Here is a 24204-nt window from a genome sequence, read left to right as displayed (position 1 = left end):
GACACCATTTGGTTACCAAGATTAATGGAATCAGCTATCAAATCCGGGGAAAGTACAGTTATTTCAATATCAAATGGTGTACCGGTGAATCATTTGATGTGTTTAGATTATGAAAAAAAATGCTAGCTTTTATAGCTTTTGCACTATACTTCTATCAATAATATTATCTCTTGCAACTAGTCAACTGTCTAGTTTACTAGTTGATCTTAGAAATGTAGGTTAATTTGAAATTTTGCTGGTCTCTTTATTATTAGCTCAATAACAATACATATGCCGCCTAATTTGAGATGTGTACATTATCATATGCCGCCTAAATTGAGATGTGTATATTGTTTGTAAATTTGAAGGGCATACAAATAGAACGACAAGTTTTAATTAGCTCAATAACAAAACATATGCTTGATAAGATTTTATTATAACTTTCAAAACTCCGAAATTCATAGGTAAGAAACTGTTGTTACACTAACAGTTTAACACTTCAGAGTTGAGACATGAGAAAACATTCAATTAGAGCCTGTTGATGCTTCTTCAACATCATTTTCTCCACCAACATTTTCTTTCATATCCACTTCTTTCTCAGCTTTAGCTGCTACTACTTTTGCATTCTCCAGAGCACTAATCAAACATCTTAAGCAACCCTCAATACCCTCAATACCAGATTTAGGCATCAAATTCTCGACAACATCAGCAGGAGTCATATTAGTTTCTCCCAGCAACTTTTCGATCTTCTGAAAGAGTACATGTGATTCGATACCTAAATAATTCCTTGCAAGCACCTTGAAAACTTCAAACGAACAATAAGACATCTTGATATGCTTGTCCATTCGCCCTCTTCGAACCAAAGCAAGATCAAGTTTGTCAATATAATTGGTTGTGAACACAAAGATTCTCTCGCCACCACAAGCAGACCAAAGGCCATCAATGAAATTCAGTAGCCCGGATAAAGTAACTTTGGTACCATCAGTCCCGGGACTTCCATTCTCAACAGCTGCCCTTATAAACTCATCCTTTACATCCTCACTCTCCACAATCTTCTGTGCATTCTTCCTTTGCCCTGTGAGATTGAGACAACAGTCAATGTCCTCGATCACAATGATTGATTTTCCGGAAGTATTAATAAGCAATTTCCTTAACTCTGTGTTATTCGCGACAGAAGTTAACTCGAGATCATACACATCATACTGTAACAAATTAGCCATAGCAGCAACCATAGTAGATTTTCCTGTTCCAGGAGGACCATAAAGAAGATATCCTCTTTTCCAAGCCTTGCCTACTTTCGCGTAATAATCTTTAGCCTTAGTAAAAGTGATCAAATCATTCATAATTTCCTTCTTCATTTCCGGCTCCAATGCCAGCGTCTCAAATGTAGCAGGATGCTCAAACACCACATGACTCCAACTACTTCCAGAATGCGCCTCTTGTTTACTATTCGTATACAGCTTCTTACGTCGATTCTTCAGAGCAATGGCTTTCCCTTCAGCCATCACATGATTCAAGTAAGACTTGGTGATCAAATCACGATACTTCTTATGAAAAATCAGAGTATAAAACCTCTTCTCATCGTCTCGTGGATACAAAGAAATAGACTGTCCCTTAGTTATAGTCATGCTAGAAGTCCACCATACTTTGACACCCTGATACTCATCAACAATCTCTTCATAATCATCCATGCTAAGAACAAGAGTTGCGCTGTCTCTGACCGACTCAGCAGCCTTCAATCTCTTGGCTGTCTCCACAGAATTGACAGCCAAGTAACGATATATCGCGACATAGGCTGTACCGCGATCAAAGCTGTCCCTGGAATACTCATGGAATGTGATTTCGATATAAGGGCTAAAAAACCAAACTATTTTGTGAGCATATCTCTGGAAAAAAGGGACAAAATTGTAAGGAAAATGTTGCCTAAACATAGCCCAAATAAACATTAAGCTTGCTAGCAAAGAGCCTAGACTAGTCCACGTTTCACTGTTCATCTTTGTCAAGAGTTTGCTGCAACTCAATAACAATAATATTCCTCGAGACAGACGGGTTATAAATTGTTGTCTTGTATAGGTAAAATGTAAAAAACCAGGGGCTGATATTACAGAGTAACTGATTACTGTTTTGAATAAAACTGGTGGTATAATTAATGGGGTATCAAAAAAAGATTTTGGTTGGGAGGTTTTGGGGTATTTAACTGATTGTGCTACTTACCCTCAATACCCGTTTCCAAAACTTGTCCCCAATGACGTGATATTTGTCGCATTTTAATTTGTGGGCGCATATGAATGTATGCGGGCTTCGATCTCATTATAAAGAAAGAACAAATTTGGGAACCGTTTTGGGGACTCTAGCATTTCTCTTCTAAAAATTCCAAGGTAACAGATGAGGATTTTGGAAAAAAATATAAATTTGGTAGAATTATTAAAAGCAAGTTATTGACAATTACATATAAAACCAAGTTAATGATAATTACAGACAACTGAAATCAAGTTTAGCTGGGAGTTAATTTTTCTTTGAAAGAATTAGTTGGGTGTTATATCTAAGTAACATCTAGGAACATGCAACTAATGGAGTAATTATTTTAACAATCCTTCTAAATTCTAAATTCGTACTCATCTAACTTATACGACATATAATTTTTTATTTAATAAAATATATTTTTGTAACCAAAAACACCATATATTCCCCCAAGTAACATAAATGGAGGAACACACTGAGACCTCCTATCTCTCCGTAAGGAATTAAGTTTTAAGTTATGTGCAGAAAATGTGAAAAATGCGAGGAAGATGCTGAAGTTTGGTCAACTAAACTACAAATGCAAGGCAAGTCAATACATTGTTTGAACGTTTCAAAAATTTCACTTGTAAAAAGTTTGTATGTGTTAAAATACTGGTTATAGTAATAAAAGAGTTGCTAAATAACTACTATATTTAACCGGAGAGAAAGTAATATGAGAAGTAGAAGAAGCAGAGAAAGAATCGCTAGGTGCATTTTTCATTCACTGATTCAAGCTATATTTATAGCAAGTGAAAGGAGACATGCAATTAATACAAATTGTAAAAATTCTACACCTAAGTTTAGCCCTATTATTACATATTTGACCATGTGACAATCAATTCACAACACTCCCCTTTGATTGTCATTGTGGTATGGATCATAGACTGCCTCGTTAAAACCTTGTCAAAAAAAAAACCAGTGGGATAAAAACTTTAACGAAAGAAAAAGAGTACAATCTCCCCTTGGAAAAACTAATCATTCGCTGAATTTTGTTGAAACAAATTCTTGAGTTGGCGCATTCCAATGTTATGTCGTAACTTCCCAAATGTTGAATTCGGTAATGATTTCGTGAATAAATCAGCAAGGTTATCACATGACCGAATTTGTTATACATCAATTTCACCATTCTTTTGAAACTCATGAGTGTAGAAAAAATTTTGGTGAAATATGTTTCGTCCTGTCCCCTTTGATATATCCTTCCTTGAGTTGATCAATGCATGCAGTGTTGTCCTCAAACATGACAGTAGGACTTCTTGTGATGTCTGGCAATCCACATGATTCTTGAATATTCTTGATGATAGACCGCAACCAAATACATTCTCTACTGGCTTCATGAATTGCAATGAGTTCTGAGTAATTTGTTGATTGCATCAGTTCCCTGGCATCTTATCTCCAAAGCATCCCATATCTCCTTTGCAGTCTTGCAATTAATTACCCTGTTTGACATGACATTATCAATGGCAGTATGCAGCAAATGCCTTACCCTTGCATTCTTGGCAATAGATGAGATGTCTTCAGCTGTGTAATCACCTTTCTCCTTTGGTATGGACTTTGCTGGTTGATCAGCAACTGCAACAGAGAGCTTGGTAGGCTTATATGGTCCTTCATTAATCCTATCAAGGTATTATGGATCTATAGCTTCTAGAAACATAGTCATTTTCACTTTCCATATGGGATACTTAGAAGGTCTCAGTATGGGAACCCTAATAGTCTCATATCGACTGTGAGTTTGGGTGTTTTGAGTTTGGGTTATAAATTGTTGTCTTGTATAGGTAAAATGTAAAAAACCAGGGGCTGATATTACAGAGTAACTGATTACTGTTTTGAATAAAACTGGTGGTATAATTAATGGGGTATCAAAAAAAGATTTTGGTTGGGAGGTTTTGGGGTATTTAACTGATTGTGCTACTTACCCTCAATACCCGTTTCCAAAACTTGTCCCCAATGACGTGATATTTGTCGCATTTTAATTTGTGGGCGCATATGAATGCATGCGGGCTTCGATCTCATTATAAAGAAAGAACAAATTTGGGAACCGTTTTGGGGACTCTAGCATTTCTCTTCTAAAAATTCCAAGGTAACAGATGAGGATTTTGGAAAAAAATATAAATTTGGTAGAATTATTAAAAGCAAGCTATTGACAATTACATATAAAACCAAGTTAATGATAATTACAGACAACTGAAATCAAGTTTAGCTGGGAGTTAATTTTTCTTTGAAAGAATTAGTTGGGTGTTATATCTAAGTAACATCTAGGAACATGCAACTAATGGAGTAATTATTTTAACAATCCTTCTAAATTCTAAATTCGTACTCATCTAACTTATACGACATATAATTTTTTATTTAATAAAATATATTTTTGTAACCAAAAACACCATATATTCCCCCAAGTAACATAAATGGAGGAACACACTGAGACCTCCTATCTCTCCGTAAGGAATTAAGTTTTAAGTTATGTGCAGAAAATGTGAAAAATGCGAGGAAGATGCTGAAGTTTGGTCAACTAAACTACAAATGCAAGGCAAGTCAATACATTGTTTGAACGTTTCAAAAATTTCACTTGTAAAAAGTTTGTATGTGTTAAAATACTGGTTATAGTAATAAAAGAGTTGCTAAATAACTACTATATTTAACCGGAGAGAAAGTAATATGAGAAGTAGAAGAAGCAGAGAAAGAATCGCTAGGTGCATTTTTCATTCACTGATTCAAGCTATATTTATAGCAAGTGAAAGGAGACATGCAATTAATACAAATTGTAAAAATTCTACACCTAAGTTTAGCCCTATTATTACATATTTGACCATGTGACAATCAATTCACAACACTCCCCTTTGATTGTCATTGTGGTATGGATCATAGACTGCCTCGTTAAAACCTTGTCAAAAAAAAAACCAGTGGGATAAAAACTTTAACGAAAGAAAAAGAGTACAATCTCCCCTTGGAAAAACTAATCATTCGCTGAATTTTGTTGAAACAAATTCTTGAGTTGGCGCATTCCAATGTTATGTCGTAACTTCCCAAATGTTGAATTCGGTAATGATTTCGTGAATAAATCAGCAAGGTTATCACATGACCGAATTTGTTATACATCAATTTCACCATTCTTTTGAAACTCATGAGTGTAGAAAAAATTTTGGTGAAATATGTTTCGTCCTGTCCCCTTTGATATATCCTTCCTTGAGTTGATCAATGCATGCAGTGTTGTCCTCAAACATGACAGTAGGACTTCTTGTGATGTCTGGCAATCCACATGATTCTTGAATATTCTTGATGATAGACCGCAACCAAATACATTCTCTACTGGCTTCATGAATTGCAATGAGTTCTGAGTAATTTGTTGAGGTTGCTACTGTAGTTTGCTTCGTGGATTTTCAGGAAATGGCTGCACCGCAATATGTAAATACATATCCAGTTTGTGATTTGCCAAAATGAGGATCTGACAAGTATCCAGCGTCTGCATATCCGATCAACTGGGATGTTGAGTTTTTCAGGAAAAATAATCCAAAGTCTGTTGTTCCTCGAAGATAACGGAATATATGTTTAATCCCATTCCAATGTCTGTCCATCGGAGCAGAGCTAAATCTAGCCAATAAATTCACAGCAAATGCAATATCCGGCCTTGTATTATTTGCAAGATACATAAGTGCACCAATTGCACCTAGATATGGGATTTCAGGACCAAGAACTTCTTCATCATCTTCTCGTGGTCGAAATGGATCTTTTTCAGGCTCTAAAGATCTAACCACCATTGGAGTAGTCAATGGATGAGATTTATCCATGTAAAATCTGTTTAAAACGTTTTCTGTATATGTAGATTGGTGGAGGAAAATTCCCGATGACAAGTGCTCGACTTGTATACCAAGACAATATTTTGTCCTTCCAAGATCTTTCATTTCAAACTCTGTCTTTAGGTATATGACAGCTTCATCAACCTCTGTAGCTGTTCCTACAAGGTTTAAATCATCCACATATACAGCAATAATCACAAAACCAGATTGTGATTTTTTGATAAAAACACATGGAGAAATTTGGTTACTAATATACCCATTCTTTTCTAAATAACAACTAAGTCTGTTATACCACATACGACCAGATTGTTTAAGTCCATACAATGATTGCTGAAGTTTAATGGAGTATTTATGATGAGGTTTCTTGAACTCATCCATTTTTAACCCTTCTGGGATTTTCATAAAAATTTCACTATCAAATGAACCATACAGGTATGCAGTAACGACGTCCATAAGGCGTGTTTCCAATTTTTCTTTAGATGCCATACCTAATATAAAACGAAAAGTAATTCCATCCATCACTGGCGAGTATGTCTCTTGATAATCAATGTCAGGCCTTTGAGAAAACCCATGTGCTACAAGTCGGGCTTTATATCTGATAATTTCATTCTTTTCATTTCGTTTTCTTATGAATACCCATTTATTTCCAACGGGGCTCACACTGATTGGTGTTTGGACAACAGGTCCAAATACTTCTCTTTTACGCAATGAATTTAATTCTGTTTGGATTGCATCTTTCCATTTTGGCCAGTCTTTTCTTCGACGACATTCATCCACACTTTGTGGTTCAGGATCAGAATTTATGTCTACATCCAATGCTGCAGAATACACAAATACATCATCGATTATGGCTTTACTTCGATCCCATAATTTCATATCATGCACATAATTTATTGAAATTTCATGATTGTTTAATCCCGTATCTTCGGGGACTGGAATCTCTTCAGGAGATAATACCACTTTAGGGGTATTTGCTTCTTCTGGAGCATGTGCCACTTCAGGGGCAATTTTCTTTATTTTTCTTTTTCGTGGTGCAACATCTTTTGCACCGACCGGTCTACCACGCTTCAGGCGTGGCTTTGATTCTATAACCAATTCTTTTGTTTCTGATTTTTGAATTGGTATATCTATTCTAGCTGGAGTATTTACTGCAGGTATTTGAGATTTAGTTATATTTCTAGAATCGTTAAATGCGTCAGGCATTTGGTTTGCGATATTTTGCATATGAATAATTCTTTTAACTTCAAGTTCGCATTGACCGGTACGCGGATCTAGAAAATATAATCCTGATGCATTTCATGTTATGTCAGGATTAACCTTGTTTGAATGTTTATCTCCCCCTAAAGGAGGAAACATAGACTCGTCAAAATGACAATCTGCATATCTTGCGGTAAATAAGTCTCCGGTTAGAGGCTCCAGATTTCTAATTATAGATGTGGAATCAAAACCCACATAGATACCTATTCTTCTTTGAGCTCCCATCTTCGATCTTTGTGGTGGAGCAATCGGCACATATACAGCACTTCCGAAAATTTTGAAGTGAGAGATATTAGGAACTTGACCAAGTACCAGTTGTAGCGGAGAATGTTGGTTGTAGGATGTTGGTCTAATCCTAATAATATTAGCAGCATGAAGTATTGCGTGACCCCAAATAGATGTAGGTAATTTTGCTTTCAACAACAGCGGTCTTGCAATAAGTTGCAGTCTTTTGATAAAGGACTCGGCTAACCCATTTTGTGTATGTACATGAGGAACTGGGTGTTCAACTGAGATTCCTACAGACATGCAATAGTCGACAAAAGTTGCAGATGTGAATTCGCCGGCATTATCTAAACGGATTGACTTAATGCAATGATCTGGGAATTGAGCTCGTAATTTGATTATTTGGGCAAGTAGTTTTGCAAAAGCATCATTACGAGTTGAGAGAAGACAAACATGAGACCATCTAGTTGAGGCATCGATTAATACCATGAAGTACCTAAATGGGCCAGATGATGGGTGTATAGGTCCACATATATCCCCTTGGATCCTTTCTAAAAAAATTGGGCTTTCAAGCTGAACTTTAGTAGGGGATGGTCGAGTAATCAATTTTCCTAAAGAACATGCTGAACATGGAAGGTCATTGTTGGAAAGAATTTTAAAATCTTTAAGAGGATGACCAGTAGAATTCTCTATAATACGACGCATCATAGAGACGCCAGGATGACCTAATCTTTCATGCCAAAGTGTAAAAGATTTTGGATCTACGAGTTTGGAAGCAACGACATTGTGTGACTCAATAGTTCTAATTTTCATTATATATAATCCTGAGGAAAGTGAGTGAAACTTTTCTAAGATTTTCTTGTTGCTAGGATTAGCGGAAGTAATAAGAAGATATTCTTTATCAGTCTCAGAGGTAGTTTCGATGTGAAAATTGTTGAGTCGGATATCTTTAAAACTAAGAAGATTTCTAGTAGACTTACTAGAATATAATGCATTTGAAATGTGTATGTGGGTACCGTTAGGTAGGACGAAACTAGCTTTTCCAAAACCTTTGATTATATTATATACGCCGGAAATCGTTCCGACTTGAGATTTGGTTTTGATTATTTGGGTAAAATACTTTTGGTTCTGTAGAATCGTATGAGTTGTACCACAATCAGCAATGCATATATCTTCAGAGTCCATTCTGTATATAATTAAGAAACATAATTTATTTGATAAGAACATAACACACTACATAGTTCAAACAAAATAAAGCACATAATACACACTATTATAATAATTATATGGAACTAATCTTCAGCCTCCCATATGGGAGTTTCGTTAGGTTCATTCGGACCATTAATGCTTATTCCTCCAGTTGTGATTCTCGGGAAATCATCTATGTTATTGTTGACGAAATTTGTTTCTACCATTTTCTCTTTTGATTTTTTGAGAAGATTGGTATAACTTAACAAGATGATCTGGGGTATGACAATTACGTGTCCAGTGGCCATTCATGCCGCACCTATAGCAAATATTTTCAGTTTTTCCTCCTCGTGGTGCCTTTCTTTTACTCTGTGATTCAGATTGCCACTTCCGGTGACCAGAGTTGTTATATGGACGAAAATGCCCGTGGCTCCGACCTCGTCCACGGTACCGCCCTTGGCCCCGTCCACCTCTATACCTTTTTCCACGTACATTCTGCTGGAATGACATGTTATTTACTTCAGGTAATGAGGCAGATCCTGTTGGACGGGATTGATGATTCTTAATCACCAATTCATGATTCTGTTCAGCAACGAGGAGAGTTGATAGAAGATCCCCGAACTTAGTAAATTTGCGCTCCCTGTACATCTCTGCTAAGTTGATATTGTTGGGGTGAAAAGTTGATAGTGTTTTATCGATTTTTCTTTTTTCTGTAACTTTCTCACCACACATAATAAGCCTAGAACTTATTTTGAACAAAGCAGAGCTATATGCTCGGACACTCTTAAAATCCTGAAGTCTTAAACTAGCCCAGTCATTTTCAGCTGTAGGTAGATAAACTAGTTTCTGGTGATCGAACCTATCCTTTAGATTTTCCCATAAAATAAAGGGATCCTCGACTTCTAAGTACTCAGATTTTAAATCTTCATGCATGTGGTGTCAGAGAAAAATTATAGAGGTAAAGTTTTCTTCGGCTGTGGATTTATTTTCTGCCTTTATTGTATCGCTTAATTTCTTTGAACCCAAGTGCAACTTTACATCTTGTACCCATGATAAATAATTATCGCCAGAAATGTTCAAGGCAACGAACGACAAGCTTGTAATATTTGTCATACTAAATCTGAATTAACACGAAAAATTATCAAATTTTAATTCATCAATGTAAATATTACATAAAATCCTAGTTAATCGAGTGCGTTAATAAATACGCAATAATCAATGTATATATCATTATTATCATTGATATTATAAATAAATCTATATATAAAATGACAAATGGATTTTCACCCGCCATACGAACGTCTGCGTATGCAGATTATCTCCGACCAATAATAAATTAAAATGGACAATCCTGCATAAGTTAGTTAGGGGCAAAAAGTTATTATCCGATAGTTATTCAATTTATAAATTAAGGTTCCCACTATATTTCAGTATTACCCAAAATTAAATGGTACCGTAAAATAATTTTAATAGGCGGTGCTCCGGCCATATATATTTAAATTATTAGTAGAGGGTATAACCACGTCTACTTCAGTCATAGATATATAAAAATTATATGTAGAGGGTGTAACCACGTCTACTCATATATATATGCATATTTAAATTAAAATTATACCTTCTCAGTTTCGACAAGGCTTCATGCTGATAACGTGTTATAAAATACTGGTTATAGTAATAAAAGAGCTGCTAAATAACTAGTATATTTAACCGGAGAGAGAGCAATATGAGAAGCAGAGAAAGAATCGCTAGGTGCATTTTTCATTCACTGATTCAAGCTATATTTATAGCAAGTGAAAGGAGACATGCAATTAATACAAATTGTAAAAATTTTACACCTAAGTTTAGCCCTACTATTACATATTTGACCATGTGACAATCAATTCACAACAATATGTTATTTCATTTTCTTTTTTTATTAAATTAACTTGTGTTATTTCTTATATTTTATAGAATTGACAAGAGGTATAGACACTAGGGTAACAATTTTAATCTCACCCAATTGATGCCCCGTCTGTTTCGATTCGAATGGATGTAATTAAAATCGAAATTTTGGATTCAGATTTGAATTTGGATTTCATTTTCAAAACTCGATTAGATTTAGGATTTAAACTAAACCAAATATAAGGGTTTGGTTCTTATCAAATCCGAACCCCTTGCCGTCCACTTAGTACAAGAAAAATAAGTAAAAAACATTATTACAGTATTAGATTTTGACTAGATTTTGAAACAACTTTATCTTGAGTAGTGCTGAGCAAAACCGAACTGAAACCGAACCGAACCATATAATTTTGGTTTGGTTCGGTTCAATTTGAAATTTTTAAAAAATTCCGGTTACTTCGGTTTTCCGGTTTGAACCGAAATAATATTGGTTCGGTTCGGTTTGTCTGAAAATCAATTCGGTTTAACCGAAGTATGCATATATATATATATTTGAATTATATTTTTTATATATAATATAATATAATAAATATATACAAAGAATAGACACTCAACTAAAATAACCTAATTACCTAAATCTAACACAAACCTTATTCGGCTGCTTCAGTTTCTACAGATTTCAGATATCAAAGAATCTAGATCTACCCATTTCGGATAATGAAAATTATAGCACTTCATTGTGATGTAGACCTTTAATATGTGCTCAGTCTGACTCCTTGATACGGACTAATATATTTACATATATGTATGTCCTATACACGCTTGCTTGTTTAGTTTGATCTTAACTTTTCTTTACAAATCCTAAATTCCTGTTGATATATATTAGTATATTACCATCTCTCTTATACACACAGATTTTTTAAAGTAACTGTTTTACCCATCTCTTTTATACCCGGAAAAGTAGTATCAAGTTCTGAAATGTTCCTTAGATGAATGGGGTTGTGCATTGGTGAATTTTGTAAAGGTTTATTTCGGTTTTCATAAAAAACCGAACCGAATAAACCGAAATAATTTGGTTCGATTTTCGGTTCGGTTTATGCCTAAGCTCGGTTCGGTTCGACTTGGAAAAAAATATCACTTCGATTTTCGGTTAATTCGGTTCGGTTCGGTTTCTGACCGAATGTTCAGCCCTAATCTTAATCTTAAGTGAAGTACAACTAATCAACTATACAACAATTGATGACAGAAGATGGAGAACTCTAATTTGTGGCTCAAAGGTTGCTGGTGGAAACTGAAAAACTGATAAGATAAGATAAAAGCCTGCAGTGTCATGTTATTATTATAAAAGAGGTGGAACAAATGCAGACTGTTGTATTTGCCTCGCTGTATTATAATTCAAAATTTACGAACCTTTGGTAGGATTAAAAATGTAATATATACATCTACATAATCAGGTTCTGGCAATATCCAAATCAACAGTAGGCTGACCTGAGTATCCCATTACATCAAGTACCACGTAACATGTGTTTAATACGGAGTATGAGCATGTTCTCCCTCTAATTCTCTGGGGTTTTCCAATGTCGGACTGTAAAACAAAAAAAAGAATTAGCATATTCGTTCAGCTAGACACGTTAGCTAGGAGCCTTGCAAGACTTTGGTAACTGCATCTTGCAGCAAAGTGACCGACTCCACTGCAGACTTCGCGAGCCAACTGATTCCAACTTTAAGCCGATGCTCATCAGTCGGTAATCTGTACAGATATGCTAGTTTCCTTGCTGTAATAAACCACAGAATGAAAACGGCATTAGCACATTCATTTTACTTGAGGTGAGAAGACCCCGGTTCAACCAAATTCCCTTCAAATTATTTTTTCAAGGCCTACCAATTCACCCGCTAACAAGACAGAAACTTGGTTCTAAATTAAATAATTTTTTTTTTAAAAAGAGCCAAAATCAAGTAACAAGGAGCAAGTTTTACCAGCATGACCTATAGGACCTTCAAGAGTAAGCCCCTCAATGAAAGTTGGCGAGAGAGCAGCATCATTCCTCCCCAAAACCATCATCTCCCCTAAGTTCTGGTACCTGCAATAGTTAACTATTTACTGCTCTGTATAATGTTTAAATGGTCTGACAAATTTTATGAATAACTCTAGAAGAAAGGTTAAACAATATTTTAAACATAACTTGACCAGAAAACTTGTAACGTGTAGATTTAAGCATGTCAGAAATGTCTGGACAGAGTTACAAAAGTATTCAAGATTTCAACCAAGTTAAACTAATAAGCTTAATTAGAAATTGCTAGTGTTGGCCATGATTTTTGTATGACAAGTAGATATGTTTTAGCACATTCCAGAAGCACTGTATATCTGATATATTGACAAGCACACTGATAACCTTAAGGCTTGAGTATCAGAAAAGATTTTATTATACACAGCGAATGTACATTGAACCGGTAACATAAACAGTTTAATAGAGTACCATTTCCATAATTAGATACAAAAACACCACTAATATAAACCATAACCTCTTTACCCAACTCAACTCAGCTAGGGATTATTTAAAGTAGTCGGGTCGTTAATAAGAATGCTTCGACAAAATAATGCACCACAAGATATCAGCTTGAACATATCATATTTAGACCAATTCATTTGTACGGAGCAAACCAAGAATTAGACCCACGGATCACTATACCCGCCCCAAAGATTACTAAACTAAAAAAAACGATAATCCCACAGCTACATTGTAAATAGAGAGAAAATAAAAAAAAATAAAAAACAGTCAGATATACTGACGGAACTTACACAAGGTAAACCAATATCAATGTTCCTGTGATATCTCCATTTTAAAACCCTAAGCAGGTATCTCAGGGAATGTTAATGAAGTGATACAAGCTTCCGTAAACCATACCGCAGGCATGTCCAAACATGTATTTATTTATATAATTCTACTGATTGTTTTTATATTGGAAAATGTGCATAGTTCCAAACCTGAATGGTAATAGAGGTCGATCATTGATTGAAGCCCACAGATTCCATCCTGCAAAATCTGCTTGCTGAAAAGCAACCTGTGCAAATTTTGAAAATATCACTTTCATACTATTTAAGGTCAACAAATAGTCCAAAACATAAAAAAGCTGCAAGATAAGTAACACTAAAATCTGAAATGTGCAGTATTCTCATAACATTGGCATATATTTCCCAACTAGAGACCTGTGCAGTGGGCGGAAGCAATTTTTCTTTAGAGTCTCTTGTTGCCGAAGAATCTCCAACTGCAAATATGCGTGGGTGGCCCTTAACACGGAGAGTTTCTTCAGTTTCTACTTGTCCCCTACCGTTAAGTGGAAGTTCATAGGGTTCACAAGACTTCAGTTGAGGAAGTAGTGATCTAGACCCAACAGTCCACAGAACTAAATCTGCCTCCAATAGTTGACTTTGTTGGCCCTTTTCAGTAGGCTGCAACTCAAGAATTAGCTTATCAGGGTCATAAGCTCCTGGAGTGTTTCCAACATCCTCCATATCTGTCTGCTCGCCTGAACTTCTGAGATCATTACTCTGTCTTATACAGCTCACAAAGTAACCTTGTAGAAGTTCAACTTTCCTAGATGAGAGAACCTGATAGATATAACAATTTGAAATATAGATGCTGCATGCAAAGTTCAATATAATATGTTCAAACAGGATCTGCAGATAATCAGGAACATAGTTGGAATATTCGCATGCCTTATCCATATAATCTACGTTAGCACCCCCAAAATTCCAAAACATAGTTCTAATCCAGTTCATGATGCCGGTTGCACACTAAACTTGTAGCTATCGTTGTGCTTCAGTTACTTTATCATTGTAAAGGGCATTGGAAGCATAAAGAAAGTTAAATATAGGATACTTAAAAAGTCCTTTACTAATTACTACTACTTGAATACACCATATATGAAAATGAGCGTTTCAAAATTTATATACGAATACCTGATAATATACATAAACAAGATAATTTGTCACATCAAGACTTCAAACCAGTAGAAATTAGACTCTGCTTACACTCTTATGATTAGACCTAACCAAATAGTGCCCAAGATGGTCACATGACAATTGGCAACATGTCTACGCGATTGACCACTTTGTCAAAGTTGTGCCACTTCTCTAAGAGCTATAAACCGGGGTTAAATAGTTACACCCATTTAAACTTCTAGTTCTCTAATTTATATGCAGATAACTGGATAAATTCAACGAAAATCGATAAATCCCTTTTATGTCCAACCATACCGCAGAAACTAATAATAACCTTTCACATGTGATGGGAAGGTGGTAAACAGTGTCAATCAAACCATATACTCTGCATTCATTCTGCAAAAACTAATACTAATCTTTCACATGTGGTGGGAAGGTGATCAATAATATTGAGCAAACCATATACTCTGTATTAAATTAGCGAAACTACATACAAGTTACAAGTTACAACAAAAAATTTGCATGAAACAGACAGTAAATTTTTCATACATAATTCATGTAAAAATCGGTTATATTTTTACAATTGCAAAAACTGATTTTCTTCCAAATAGGTGATTTATTTTAACAAATAAAAGGAGGTGGTTAAAATTGAAGATCAAACTTTGGACCTATTCTATCACCAGGAGCACCTTTGCCACCGCATGGGCACTCCTAAATTAGCAAAACCAAATATAAAAAATGCATATCCCCAAAACATAATCTTGAAATTCAAAAATAAATATTCCTTACTTTCTGGGCAGCTTGCCTGTTGCCAGGTGGAGCATCTGGTATGATTTCATTTCCAACATTAATGGCTTTTACAATTCCCCTATTTTGCAATCGCTCAGCTATAGTTGCAACTAACTCTACCCCAGAGTAACCACATCCTACAACAGCAACAGAAACAGAAGCATTTGTCCCAAAAGTCTTTCGCTCCAATATTTTCAACTTCTCATTAACCTTCTGTATCACCAAAAATATTAATATAAAGATGGTCAGGAAAAGCATAATTACATGTCAACTCTTAGTATGTAACGGCCGTTGATACTGACCAAAGCATCTTCCAAGGTTGAGAATGGTATGGCAAATTCTGCGGCACCGGGCACAACATCTCTTTTGGAATCAGCTCCCAACGCCAGCACCAACCTGGCTGCCCAGATTCAAATATGTATATTCAGGTACTGCATAGTTCACATAAAACATACCTTTCCATATTTTATGTTAAATAACAAATACACTTTAATTCCCTCTTAATTTCAATCAAAGTACATATGTAGATAGAGATTAAAACACGATAAGGTTGTGGCCATGTAGGTCTAGGATCTGATTATGAATAACTTGGACAATGACTCTACCGTCCAGAATTCATTCTCAAAGGAATATCTTTGTCTATAATTAGATATTTTAATAACGAAACATCAAGTTCCTTACTGCATCCATTTATCGTGTCGAATTGGAATATAACATTATAACCTCTAGTATTCCTTCTTCGGAAAATTACAATCTATTCAAGTGTATCGTCTTCAATCTAATTAACTCTACTATCTCACTTAAGATTAAAATGGATTGTATCTTACATATGAATTAAGTTCCGCCTGTGTAGTTCAATTAGCTCAGAATTTGGGCTTTCAAATATAGTTAGATTTATAAGACGACTCACACTTTAGAGTTTAATTCATATTTTGCTTTTTTGAGCTCAAATATGCAACATGGTTAATTACTGTTTCAGCACACAAGAGTAAGACTTGTGCTTTAGGTTTTGTCGGGTCATCTCTTCTGCTCAAGTACACAAGTAGTCATATTAGAAACAGGATTAACTGAATTTATCTGAGGTCTATACATCCGTTCCTACCCATCATAACAGGTAGAAAAACATGGAGGACATTAGTAAATGTAAAACCAAATATATGAACAAGCATAATGTAAAAATACTTACATTTGACAAATTAAAGGGTAAAATTATTTTGTCCTAACAAAATTGCATTAACTTTTTTTTTTGAATAAATTGATCGAGGTTGGCCATGTAAGAGGTAAAATTATGGGAACAATAGCAGTGGGTTGTCAACCAGAATGACTTAGTTCAACAAGATTGTTATATATTTCTGTTTTGTATTTTCAAAAAATTAGCCTTTCGATATTTATCTATCCATAAGCAACAAGAAGATATTGTGGAAATGGTAAATAACAACATTAAATCCCCAGCAAAAGGTGGGACTGTAAAAATTACCAATCATATTCAATTGTGAGCCCACTTTCAAGATGGACACAGCCTCCACAACTAGATCCTGTAGGCCCGTTCATTCTCAAATTATCAGACGGATGTAGAAGTTCCACTCTATCTTGGAAAAATTGCACACCAGTGTTTGCTAGCAACTCTGAAAAACGTGGTGCTATTTCCCATGAATCTACTTCTGCACTTGAACAGTCTGTCTGTGAGCAGGTGCATCATATAAACAAACAAATGCTGATTATAGAAGCCATAGTATGTGCAATCTCAACATATATTTTAATGAATAATGATAGTGTACCTCCACTAAGAAGTTCATATAACATTGGCTTAAAGACAAATCTCTCAGACTGGTCAATCAGCAGCACCTGTTGTGCTCAAAAACATTTGAGGTGTCAATAAACTAAATTATGGCATGGTATGCTTTAAGAAATACTACTGTCGCTAACATGACTTTAATCTTAGCTACAGATCTATTGCCTGCAGATTAAAGGGAAAGAAAAGAAAAGTGCCTGCATATCCAACACAATAATGTTGAACACAGTCTTAGCAGGAAACACTGCAACATGATGTTAGATATTGTCCGAGGGTTGATTAGTCTGAGCTAATTCTCGTAACTATGGGATGGCAGAAATTCAAAGTAGTTGCGGAGAAGAGTGATCAATTAAATTTAGATTTCCTACATAGTCTCATCAATCTTATTTCTACTCCAGGTCAAAATGTCAACAGATTTGTCTATAATCGGGTAACAAGAGCTGCTGCACAATATTATCCCAAGTTTAAAGTGCAAACTGAAACCAATTATGAGTACGAGATTTCATTTTCTTTGTGCTCTCTCCTTCATGCCCTAATCTGTTACAAATACCATAACTTTCCAATAGATGTAGTGTAAGTCGTGACTTGTGAAGAAGGTATTTGCAGTATTGTTGGTGATGGATGCCAGTGTTTTGGTCAAATTTTGATCAATGGCAGCACTGATATGATTCTAATTTGTTTACAACCAATAGGTTGACTACCTGGTTACACAGAACTAGAAAGTTGAAGTTTTAAAATTCTGCTTCGTAAAAGAAAAACATAAAATTAAAGATAATGTCCAGCAACAGAACTGCATGATGAACATTACAGAAAAATATATATGGAGAAATATGCATACGGATAAGAGTGGTGATTAGTTGGAATATGGTAAAGTTAAGGTATAAATGCACATGTTTGAAGGGCCTAGAGATGGAAATGATTGGAACACGACTAGATGTAACTAGTGGCAATGTACAAAGTTCCTCAAAGATAGTAGTTGTTGCCTATCTACAAGACTATATTTAGGTGGGAAAGGGAGGATATAGAAGATTGTAGCTAATCTTCATCTACGCCACTATATGTAGGGGGTGGAGGGAGAAAAAAAATAGATATCTAGAGTATGACTGATACCCTAATTGAGTAGCAACATAATAAAAAAGAGGCATAACAAGAATGCAAAATATAATTTGAATTACAGCTAACCTGAGGTTTTTTATCATCAGGCCATTCAAGTGATTGTAATCTTAGAGAAGTATAAAGACCTCCAAATCCACCACCAAGTATGCACACCCTTGGCTTCTGTACAATATATGAAGGTGCTATTACAAATTTAAGAGATATAGCAGTACTTGCAAAAATATATGCCAATGTCAGGACATAAACAAATTATACAAAAACAGTCAACGAAAGTGGATAGCAAAAGGAGCTTGTATTGATACTATAAAGTTGCTTAATTAAACTTTCAAATTGGATTGACATACCATGATAACAAATTAACAATGTTTAATAATTTCAACTCAAATGTTAATGGCAACATATTAACCTTGTCATCGCGCCAAACAAAATTTTGAGGGGATTCTGGTTCTTGGGAGATATCTACATTCCCCCCATTCTTAGACATTGCATTGAATGATAGCTTATTCTTCCCTAAGCTTTCGAAAAACAAAGGAAATTTAGGGGAGGAACACCGGAATAGGCTAATTCTTGCAGTTGTCTTTCCTGAAATTACCCAACAAGAATATGTGTAAGTACTTGTATATAAGTTGAATAATTTCATAGAGATTAGACAATTAAGTGAAAGAAATGCAAGTATAAGCTTATACTTGCAAACATAGAAAGAAAAATAGTTAAATAGAACTTGTATACAGAGAGAGAGAGGGAGGGGGAGAGAGAGAGAGAGGGAGGGAGGGGGCGAGAGAGAGAGAGAGAGGGAGGGAGGGGGCGAGAGAGAGAGAGAGGGAGAGGGAGGGAGGGGGAGAGAGAGAGAGAGAGAGAGAGAGAGAGAGAGAGAGAGAGAGGGAGAGGGAGGGAGGGAGGGGGCGAGAGAGAGAGAGAGAGAGAGAACTGTTGAAGGATGCAAATGGTGGTAAAGGTGAAAATGGAGGTGTATATGCTGCAGCCATTAGGTTGAGAAATGAGCTGCGAAGAAGCTATTGGTAATTGTGATTTGTGCAGAAGAAGAGGGAGGGTTGTGTTGTGTTGTGTTGTGTTGTGTTTGGTACCAAGAACAACAAGAGACGCGTCTGTCGACAATCCACACACGTGAGGTAAGTGACTCTACTGGTTCATAACCAAACAGATAAAGCCACACTGAAATTAACAAATTTATGGCGCTAAAATAACCGACCACCTATTCCAACTGACTACATTAAACTACTCCGGTTTTATTTTTAATTTTTTAAAGTCGATTATGAGTTTTGAAATTTAATAAAAAATTATATTCGATTTCTCAGTACATATTCAAGGGCATATACTATGCGGGAAATCTCAAAAATTTAGCTCGTGAAATTTTTCTGAATGAAAGGGTCCCCTATTATTAATAAATATAAATCAATCAAAATAAACAACTCGTGAGATTTTAGGCTTAGCACAAGTCATGAACATGTCCGCACACTACAAACTTCGAGTTATATTTAACGGTTTTTCTGTGGTATGCCCATATGCACATAATAAGCACAAACTTCTACAATTTTGGCTTGTTTTGATTGGCCAACAATTCTTAATGATGATGAACTCCTGCATTTACAACTACTCCACCAATCAAAACACTTCAAATTATAAATTTTAGTGCTTAGCATGTTTTCATGGGCACAGGCGCTCCCTATATTTAAAGTGACTTAAGAGAGCGTTTGGAAACTTGCATTTCATTTCAAATAAGAGATTTCAAATGGTAGGATTTGAGTTGTTATTTCAAATTCTCATGTTTATATTAGTATTTGAATATCCAGAATTTTCAAATAAAATTCAAATCCAAATTTCCAAAATTATTTGATAAAATCCAGAATTTCAAATGAAATCCAGATTCCTAAACTGACCATAAAGAAATCACACATAAATTGACAGTCCGGTCTGAAAAGCAACTCAAAGATGTTTTGGTGTTTTTAAGAAAAGAATCAATTCTGGTCAAGATTAAGAAAGAGCCCAACAACAAACACACAGTCTCACACACACATTGAGAAATCAAGAAAAAGATGGTACCTTTGAAGCTAGTTCGATCTATAATCTCAGGAACCACCATTAACAACCCTCATATTCTAACCCCATCTCACAATCTCTCCCAAAAATCAACCACAAAAACCCCTTTACTCATTTTCATCCCCACTCAAGAATTAGTCACAGATACTTACAAACTAGCCACTTTAGCTAGACTCATTGGCCTTGATTTTTGGCCCAGCCCATCTCTTTCTGACCTCATTTTCTCATCCCCATCTTCATCACTTTCAGCTACAATTTCATCATTTTCATCTACCTCATTGGCATTGCCAAACGGTGCCGTTTCACTCCCTTTTCCTGATCTTGTTGCTTCTTCTGTGGCCCATTTGCGTTGCTTTGTTGGGATTTCAAAAGGGTATTTTAAGTTGGGTTTCTTGAAATGTGAATTGGGTTTGGAAAATGGTGGGATTGATAGGAAGAGTAGTAATTGGGATTGTTGTTCTTTTTCTTTGGTTTTGAAAATGTCGAATTGTCGAATTTTGGATATGGATTGTTTTTGTCAGGCTTTAGCTGGGAAAGGTTGGACCTTTTTCAAGACTAAGTATAATGCTTGTGGTGATTCGGGTGATAGGCCTGTTTGGGGGACCAATGCGGTTTATCTGTTTAGGAAAACAGAGTCTGCTCAGGGTTTTAGTAGGCAGGTTAGTGGTGGCGGTGGTGGAAGTGAATGTAGAATGAGGGAGATGAGGTTGCCACCATTGGACTTTCGGAATGCACCTTTGAGGATTTTGCAGTATATTCTTCTTATGACTGATGATATCTTTTATCTAGCCTAGTAATAAGGTGCATTTTTTGTCCCTTCAATTTCTTTTTAATGGTGTATGATCTTGTCTGTTTGCACATGTTCCTTTTCTCATTTTATTTTGCTATGCGTACATTGCCAAGTAACAATAGGAGTTTGGGACTAACTAATTACTGTTATTATGGAAATGATCCCATATTGTTGAATTTATTTGTATTGTTTGAATTTGTCAACGAATGGTAATCTTACATATTTTACCTATACATTATAGTATATAAACGAAGAACTTATTGTCGTACTGGATAGGACTGAGAATCAAAATAAATGAAAGTTGATATAATGAATGTGTTAAGTTACTACTTACCAGCTATTCCTAAAGCTTATTGTGATAGACTAATAGGGGAATTCAATATGTGTATAATTTTAATACTTATACTTAATAGAATGAATGACGGGGTGATGGTACCCTTGAGCCACCCAAGTGGCGCCTAGTTTACTGTAGTAGCCTATGGGTGAACTGAGTCGCATACTGAACATGATGTCAGCTGCTATAAATTTTGCCTAGGAATAAATCTGAGCTGTGATGAACAGATGGAATCTGATTCTGGAGAAGCACCAACAATCAGTAATTTGACTGAGAGGGATACCATTTTTCACTCTGGAGAATAGCCCTAGGTACTCCTGTCCAGGTGACAATATTGGTTTGGTAGAAATCTACATTTTACCCATTAGAATCACTGACATGACTCTTAGTGGCAAAATTACGTAAATTATATTTCAGAATATTATTTAATTGCTAGTGGATATATTCTTTAATCTTTACTGAGCTTAATTATCAGTCCTATCTCAAGGTATAGATTGAAAATTAAACCTTGAGAATTAGGGTAAAACTCTTGGAATGGAGGCGTACAAAGTAGAAACTCATGCTTTCTTCTTTTTTTCTGAAATTACTACACAGGCTTCAAACAAGATGTTTATGAATATAATACACATTTTGGTCCTTCCAACCGAAAACTTCATTTGCGAGCATTTAGCAATTAGTGCGGAAACTGGAAGTATTATTTTGTGAAATTTTGTGGGTGTTAGAGGAATAATGAAATCAATTAGGCACTTTTACATACTTCTGTGTTTGTTGTTAGCAAAGTGCTGAACTCCATACAATTCAATTGTACTTTTGGGATTATATAAATAAACAGCAGATCTTTATTTTCTGCTTTTAGATTATAAGCATTCCAAAATTTTATCTTTTATTTCCACATCTTTTAAATTTGTTTAAATCTGAATATGTGCTGTTAATATAATCAAACTTCTGGGACCTGCAAAATTGGAAGTGAGATTCTTACATCCATATGGAGATAAGAGTACACTTTTGTTTCTCTGTCTTGGCAATTTTCACTGCTTATTGTCTATATAATATGCAATCCTCTTTATTATGTAATATGATTGGACACATTCAGTTAATTAATTGCTCGCCACTGTGACAATATTGTAAGCCTTCACCTAATTTATGCACCATTGCGTTGATATTAATTTACTTTGCATAACCTCTTCCTTTTTACTACCTTATTCAAAGTAGATGGTGGCTTTATCTGTAATTTACTAATTATATTTTTCAATCTAATCTACTCGAGTAGATGAGATTCCGTTGACTTAAACTTCTACATATTTATTCTTCCCCTTAGTTTTATAGTTATCTCAAATTCTGGTTTATTACCAAATCACGTATGCATTTTGATATAATTCAGATATTCTCACTTGTTATAAGTATCAGTTCAAACTAAGAGCTTAAGATCTTGAAACAGATATATCTGATGACTCCGGATGATCACAAAGTCCAACCAAAATGGTCTTCAATAGGATTAATGTGACTGAGGGAGCGACAACTGCACTTTTATTCAGAATCCCGAACCAGAGTACTGAGCAGTCTTGTTCCCAAGATACACGTTTACTCTTTGTACAGGTAGTGTGCTGTAGTAGCTAGACAGTCAAAATTACGATCAAGTAAGCTGTTGATGTGCTGCTGATCAAGAATGAAGATGCGATCCACTCTTGGACTTCTTGCATCCTTCTACAAAGATTGGGATCATTGAGGATGTGTATATCTTTTCTAACACACTCTTTCCGTAATTACTTTATATTACTATTTCCTCATGCATAGCTAATATATATGTAACATGTAAAGAAAACTAGTAAACATGGATTACTGTTTCAAGATATACATAGACCTCTTTCGGAATTTAAATTTGCTACTATAATCTGATCAGTCAGTTTGTGGCTATTTTTGCAGAGTTTGCCTTCTGACACAGAGAGTTGTTTGTGGTAGAAAGTGTACAAAAATGGCTTTTAACCTTTTACCATGCTCGTATTGTTATCCCTAGCCTTTTACCATGCTCATATAGTTTGGATATGTTTGTTAAAGATGGATATGTACGTAAACAGAAGGTATACGATATGGTACTACTAAGTATGAATAGGAATACTATTTCAGGTTGTCAATATCTCCAGAATGTGACTTTGAATAAGTTCAAGAAGTCATGCATCTTGATGACAACGAGACTTCTTTGGAAAAATTGTGAAAAGTCGATTATGTTGAGAGAGTAAATAAGATTGTGTCCGATAATTTTGTGATGACTTGCTCATCAAAAATCTTAAGGTAGGAAGGCACTTACCGGATCTTATATATTTTATTTGAAACGTGACGAGTTGGTCATAATTAAAATTTACTTAAGATTTTTTTTATCGTAAACCATCGAAGCACTTGGTAAAGCAGAGGTTATGAACCCAGATCAAATGTCAGTCCCATATTTTGGTATCAGTTGAGAAGTCTTGGTCTTGGATTTTTAAGTTGAAATGAAAAATGCCTTCACGTTATCCGAACAATCATTTGTGTAGTCGTATTGACTTGCGTCATTTCGTTCACACTTGCCAATTTTGTCATCTATCAAATGCTCCAAAGTGTGTATATGCAAGAATTTACTTGCCCGGAAAAATCACAATTTACTTTCGGGCAATGTAAGTAACCTACACGGCTACACTACTCCATAAGACAAATTATATGTGATATAGTGTTTCACATTCTTTTATTATTTTCTTTTGTTTTCAAAATTGTGTGTTTTGATTTTTTCACAATTATTGCAACAATTTCTTT

General features: G+C 35.3%; 3 protein-coding genes across 3 annotated transcripts; 1 reads left to right on the top strand and 2 right to left on the bottom strand.

The window, feature by feature from the left end:
* Window positions 1-341: 341 nt before the first annotated feature.
* On the bottom strand, window positions 342-1973 carry LOC141710594 (AAA-ATPase At3g28580-like). The gene has a single exon (XM_074513165.1). The coding sequence runs from the start codon at window positions 1971-1973 to the stop codon at window positions 504-506; it is 1470 nt and encodes a 489-aa protein (XP_074369266.1). The 3' UTR covers window positions 342-503.
* Window positions 1974-11951: 9978 nt separating this feature from the next.
* Window positions 11952-19391, bottom strand: LOC141711680 (alternative NAD(P)H-ubiquinone oxidoreductase C1, chloroplastic/mitochondrial). The gene is made up of 11 exons (XM_074514291.1): window positions 19167-19391; window positions 18645-18820; window positions 18305-18400; window positions 17109-17175; window positions 16808-16991; window positions 15633-15726; window positions 15331-15543; window positions 13807-14208; window positions 13585-13661; window positions 12576-12679; window positions 11952-12373 (listed from the first exon to the last, which is right to left on the bottom strand). Exons 1-11 carry the CDS (start codon window positions 19222-19224, stop codon window positions 12234-12236), a joined length of 1611 nt encoding a protein of 536 aa, XP_074370392.1. The 5' UTR covers window positions 19225-19391; the 3' UTR covers window positions 11952-12233.
* Window positions 19392-20183: 792 nt separating this feature from the next.
* Window positions 20184-23428, top strand: LOC141711679 (uncharacterized). Its single transcript, XM_074514290.1, has 2 exons — window positions 20184-21097; window positions 22859-23428. Exon 1 carries the CDS (start codon window positions 20293-20295, stop codon window positions 21088-21090), a length of 798 nt encoding a protein of 265 aa, XP_074370391.1. The 5' UTR covers window positions 20184-20292; the 3' UTR covers window positions 21091-21097; window positions 22859-23428.
* The last annotated feature ends 776 nt before the right edge of the window (window positions 23429-24204 follow it).

This window comes from Apium graveolens, chromosome 3 (assembly GCF_009905375.1).
Source record: "Apium graveolens cultivar Ventura chromosome 3, ASM990537v1, whole genome shotgun sequence".
Lineage (NCBI taxonomy): Eukaryota > Viridiplantae > Streptophyta > Magnoliopsida > Apiales > Apiaceae > Apium > Apium graveolens.
This window is presented reverse-complemented; position numbering and strand designations above follow the sequence as displayed.